General features: G+C 43.2%; 1 protein-coding gene across 1 annotated transcript in view; it reads left to right on the forward strand.

Annotated features, from left to right (window-relative positions):
* Nucleotides 1–815: 815 nt before the first annotated feature.
* Nucleotides 816–4847, forward strand: part of LOC118334435 (coiled-coil domain-containing protein 57-like) — a gene marked incomplete at its 5' end in the record, with an annotated part of 4198 nt that continues 166 nt past the window's right edge. Inside the window, 7 exon segments of the mRNA XM_035670346.1 lie at nt 816–1080; nt 1234–1398; nt 1534–1613; nt 1895–2123; nt 2542–2642; nt 3969–4106; nt 4343–4523. Coding sequence (XP_035526239.1) covers nt 816–1080; nt 1234–1398; nt 1534–1613; nt 1895–2123; nt 2542–2642; nt 3969–4106; nt 4343–4523 — 1159 coding nt within the window.

A 4847-nucleotide genomic window follows, 5' to 3' on the forward strand; every position in this document is an offset into this window, starting at 1 on the left:
TATGGAGTTGCTGCAGCGGCCTGGGTTCGAATCCGACCTGCGGCCCTTTGCTGTGTGTCATCCCCTCTCTCTCCACCCACCTTTCCTGTCTATCTACAGCTGTCTCTATCATTAAAGCCAACAAAAGGCCAAAAAAATAACTTAAAATACCATGTCAGTGCTGTAGTCAATATTGAGTCCAAGACAAGCCATAGCCTGGACCGAGTCAAGACAGAGACAGAAAAAATTTATGCTTTTGCCTTTGCCAATGAGAATAGTTCTAGCAGTCAGGCATATGATTGCAAATGACATGGATTGTCCATGGTAACCTTGGTTACCAGACAGCTAATGTCAGTGGATTTTGAATTAAACCCGTTTCTCAAGCATGCTCCATCATTGGTTTTTGGTCAAAGACAAGTGCAAATACCAACGAGTCCAAGGCAAGTCTGAGACAATAGAAAAAACTGTCCTGGAGCACTACAGCACTGACATATATATGTCTCAAAATGTTACTGAAGAATAGTTCTTGAATAAATGTTAGTTACTTTCTACTGCTGCTAACCGCTTCAGTTATATCACACTGGAGCCACAAGTCAGGAAAAAAATCAGGAGAAAACTGCAGAGAACAGAAAGGTAAAATTGTGTGGAAAATACAGTAGGCTCTTTTGTCTTGTGTTGTGCTGAGTGGGGAGTTCTTGGTAAAGTAACTTTACCAACCATTTGGGGCAAAACAAAGAGCCACAAATTATCCTCCAATGAATGCCGTGCTTGCAGTAAAGCTTAAGTGATATATTACAAAAAGAAGATGCATACAGTACACTACTATCTATCCACAGGGTCTCACACCAGAGGTCGATTCTCTGGCATCAGAAGAGATCCGTCGCCTGCAGGAGCAGAACAGCACCCTGCGGGCTGTGGTTACCCAGATGAGGAAGGACATGGAGGGCCTCAGCCGTCTCCTACCCCAGCCACAGGCCTCCTCTCCTCAGCCAGTTCGGCATCAAGGAGGCCCTCCCACCACCTTCTTTACGCCTACAGCTGACACTCAGACTGGACCACCGGCCCAAACCGCTGACATTTCCTCCACCATCAGCCCAGCAGGTGTGGACAGCACTCTTTTACACAAATATGGTAGATGATTTTCATTAAAATAAGTCAGTCTTTATTCTTGTAGAACTGTGTAACTTGTATTAGAATAATCTAAGAGCAAACTTAAGACCGGCCTAGCACTACAGAAATATCTTGGTGGCCCAGACTACACTCAGGCTCTGGAGCAGGAGGTGTCCCAACTAAAGGCTCGATGCAGGCACCTCGAGGAGAAGCTAGAAGGGGCTGTAGGACTCCCCAGCCTGGCTCCAGTCACAGAGGACCCGGTACCCACAGTTCCACACAACACACACCTACAGTACCAGGGGCAAGGTGATGCATCATTTATTTCCACCTATGAACTGAAATCTGTATCTCTGTTGAAATGTTATTTTAATTAGTTGTATTTAAAAATGGAAACTTTGTCCTAATTTGTTTTTTTTCCCTCTATGTGGTATGGATCCTCAGGTGGTCTTTGTTTGGAGAATCGTGCTAACACCTCTGCTTTGATGAGGCTGGAGGCCAGAGTGGCACACGTCATAGAACAGGTACTGAAGGTAATCAGTAAACCAGTTACCTGGACCAGGTAAAGCTACTGATGTCTTTAGTGCTGCCCCATGACTGAGCCAGTTTTCCACCATCGACACATAAATGTCTAAAGTGGGCAAGATAATTAATGACCTTTATTGTATCTCAGTGCTGTGTAACATTGCCACAGCAAAAATGGTAGTTTTACTAGTTGGGTCAGATGTGTGAGATGTTGGGAAGATATTGTGTAAGCTGCTGCAGCAACCCCCTTCCTTCAGCTCTAATCTTATATTCCTTCCAGAATGCACAGCTCCGAGAGGAGAACCTGTATTTGCAGCAGCAGCAGGCCTCAGGTCAGATGTCAGTTGGTCTGTTTGAAGATGTCCAGGGTGCTAAAAGCAACCCTCGTCTCCTGCACACCAGGCTGAAGCAGGCAGCGTCCTGCATCGCCCGGCTGAGCAGAGAGAAACAGCAGCTGATAGAGATGGGCAACCGCCTCCGTGCACAGATCACCACTGCTGGACTAAAGGGTACAATAACAAACACACTCACCACACACACTGCTTAAGAGCAGGTAGTGCATGTCACCACCCTCTCTCTTCCCACTTTCTTGTCACTCTGCAGCTGCTACTCTCTAAAAACCGCAGTAATAGCCCAAAATATAATGATAATAAAACAAAAGATTTGTGGTCTTAAAAACTCACTTCCTTGGGGGGCATGTAAAAGGGACAGTTCACCCCAAAATCAACACTATTTATCCATCTACATTGTTTTGCTGTGAGTTTTCTAGGTTTTGAACATATCGGCCGTAGTGATGTCTGCCTTCTCTTTGGGTCAGGTACCGAAACTTGATGCCAGTATGACTAGTTACCATCTGGAGGGTGGAGGAGCAGGGACAGTAGTAATCATAAGCACCTGCAGTCCCTCAGAACTCTGTGTGTCTAACAGAAGCAGTGGAACCAGAAAGGGACTCCTCCACAGAAAAACTAGGAGAGCAACATGACCGACTGTCTGCTCTGGAACAGCTGCAGTACCAGCTCACCACACAGGTATCTGCATCTCTCACCAATAAACTGCTCCTTCTTCCTTCTAACAACAGGCACCAATCCCTTACCTCAGTGTCACCTTCATATACTACCTCTTCAGATTCACTAAGCGTGATGGTAACAAGGAAGTAGGGTTTACTATAGTACCCAACTGGGAACAGCAGGTGTAACGGTTGGTGTCCATCTGTGGACTTTACAGTGGATGTGTCCCCTCATGTCTATGGTGCAGGAAGGACAGCACGGTTCTGGTTCTCTCTGTATTCTGGAGCTGGTATAAAAATCAGCAGCATGCAGTGGTCATCAACAGTGTGTTATGCAACTGCAAGCATCAAGATATGTGTAACAAAGAAAATGATTACTAGAAACAAGCAAGTGCATGGTCACATAAAAAATCTAGCTACTGAAATGCCAAACATTTAAGCAGGTTGTGCTCCCTCACCAGCAATGAAAACTAGGTTATTTAAGATAGACTTTCTTAAAACAAGTATCTTGGTGATTTTATTGAGCTGAATTTAAGAATGTGTACCTTAACATAAGATTAATAATTAGCAAAAAAAATCTTACAAATAAGTGACTTAGTCTTACATGAAGACACCAGAAGCATTCTCATTTGTAGCATTTTTTATCAAAACAATAAAAAGCTAAAATAATGCTTCAGTTACAACACCGGGACAAGACTACTTTCTCTTAAACGGAGAAAATAAGGAAAATAATCTTGTTCATCTGCAGGGATGTTATTCAAACCATTTGTAACTTGTTACTGGTTAAATCAAGCTCAATATCAGCTGTAATATCTTATTAAGACACAGTTAGATATATTTTCTTAAAACCAGATTACTTTTCTAATGCAAAGCATGCTTGACAAGAAGCCTGTCTATGCAGCCGCATTGTTAACCCACCAGGTGGCTCTAAAACTATGTCAATGTGAGACAAGCATATGACTTTTGTAGAAGTTCATAATAGAGATTATTTCTAACTCTGTTACACAAGCTGGATGTGAGAATAATCTTTGCCACTGTTGTCTCCTATTTGGTGCCATAATTTGTGTGAGTCTACTGATGGTGGCCTGTTGGAATGGCTTTTCTTCCCTCAACTCACACTTTTCATTTTTCTGATGACATTCATGTTGAAAATGATTTAAATGCATTCTTTGTTCATTGTTTTGCTCATTACTTTGCCTTATAACCATTCTGCAGGAACTCAGACAAGAACGTTAATAGCACAAGACACAAATGATAACAAATAAAAAAGTCCTCAAAGAAAGAGTGCTGTATTTCTCTGTGCTGCCTGCAGAGGGCACAGTGGCTCCACTAATGTTTGTGTCTTCAGGAGCTGCAGTACGCTCTGAGGCAGAGGGTTTGCACTCTCGCTGAACAAGTCCTCCCTGGAACCCACAACCTAGGCCCTGCCACTAAAGGGGCTGCCAATCCTAGGTCCCAGGGGCACGAAAGCGCAGACAGGCCTGAGGTAACAGTCCAGTCTTAAATACTGCATTAACTGATACACTGACAACCCAGCTGCCCAGTTCACTCCTCACATTGAATGCATATCTGTTGGTGCAAAAGTCACTTTTAAAATATTCATATTTTTATATATACATTTATAAAGAAATGTAGAAAATGTATTTCACGTTTAACTATCTCTAGGACTCCAGGCCTTTCAAGTGAAACAACTTAAAATGAATTTACTCTCTTCTTCTTTAGCACTCCAAGAACAAAGAGAACACTCCTCCTCTCAGCCAGTCTGTGAGGTCCCTGGACCATGGGCCACAGCCCCGCTCAGGTCAGTCCAGATCTCTACTGTCATCGGAGGAATCACTGCGGTCATTAAACCAGCTGTGGGAAATACTGGACCATGGACTCAGTCCATCTATTTACTCTGAAGGTAACCACACCAGAATAATTAGGGCTTGACTGCTAGAGACAGACACTGTTTTTTCAATATTTATGTTATTTAGTCAATATTAAATTTGGGTCTTCCATACGCCTACAAATCCTAAACTGTCCTTTTTTCCCGGCAACTCCTATCAGCTCAGAGCAACAGTATGTTCACACCAGACACCAGAGCAGCTGCTTTTTGCGCTTTCACTCCATAAAACACCCAAACTCTACCACTTGTTCCTACAGTGTGCTGTTTGAATGCTGTATGTCCAGAGTTTGACACTAGAAGGATGTTTTCACATTAATCAGCTGAAAGTGGAAAGTTTCT

This window comes from Morone saxatilis, unplaced genomic scaffold (assembly GCF_004916995.1).
Source record: "Morone saxatilis isolate NCDOM2014 unplaced genomic scaffold, NCSU_SB_2.0 Contig1, whole genome shotgun sequence".
Taxonomy (NCBI): domain Eukaryota; kingdom Metazoa; phylum Chordata; class Actinopteri; family Moronidae; genus Morone; species Morone saxatilis.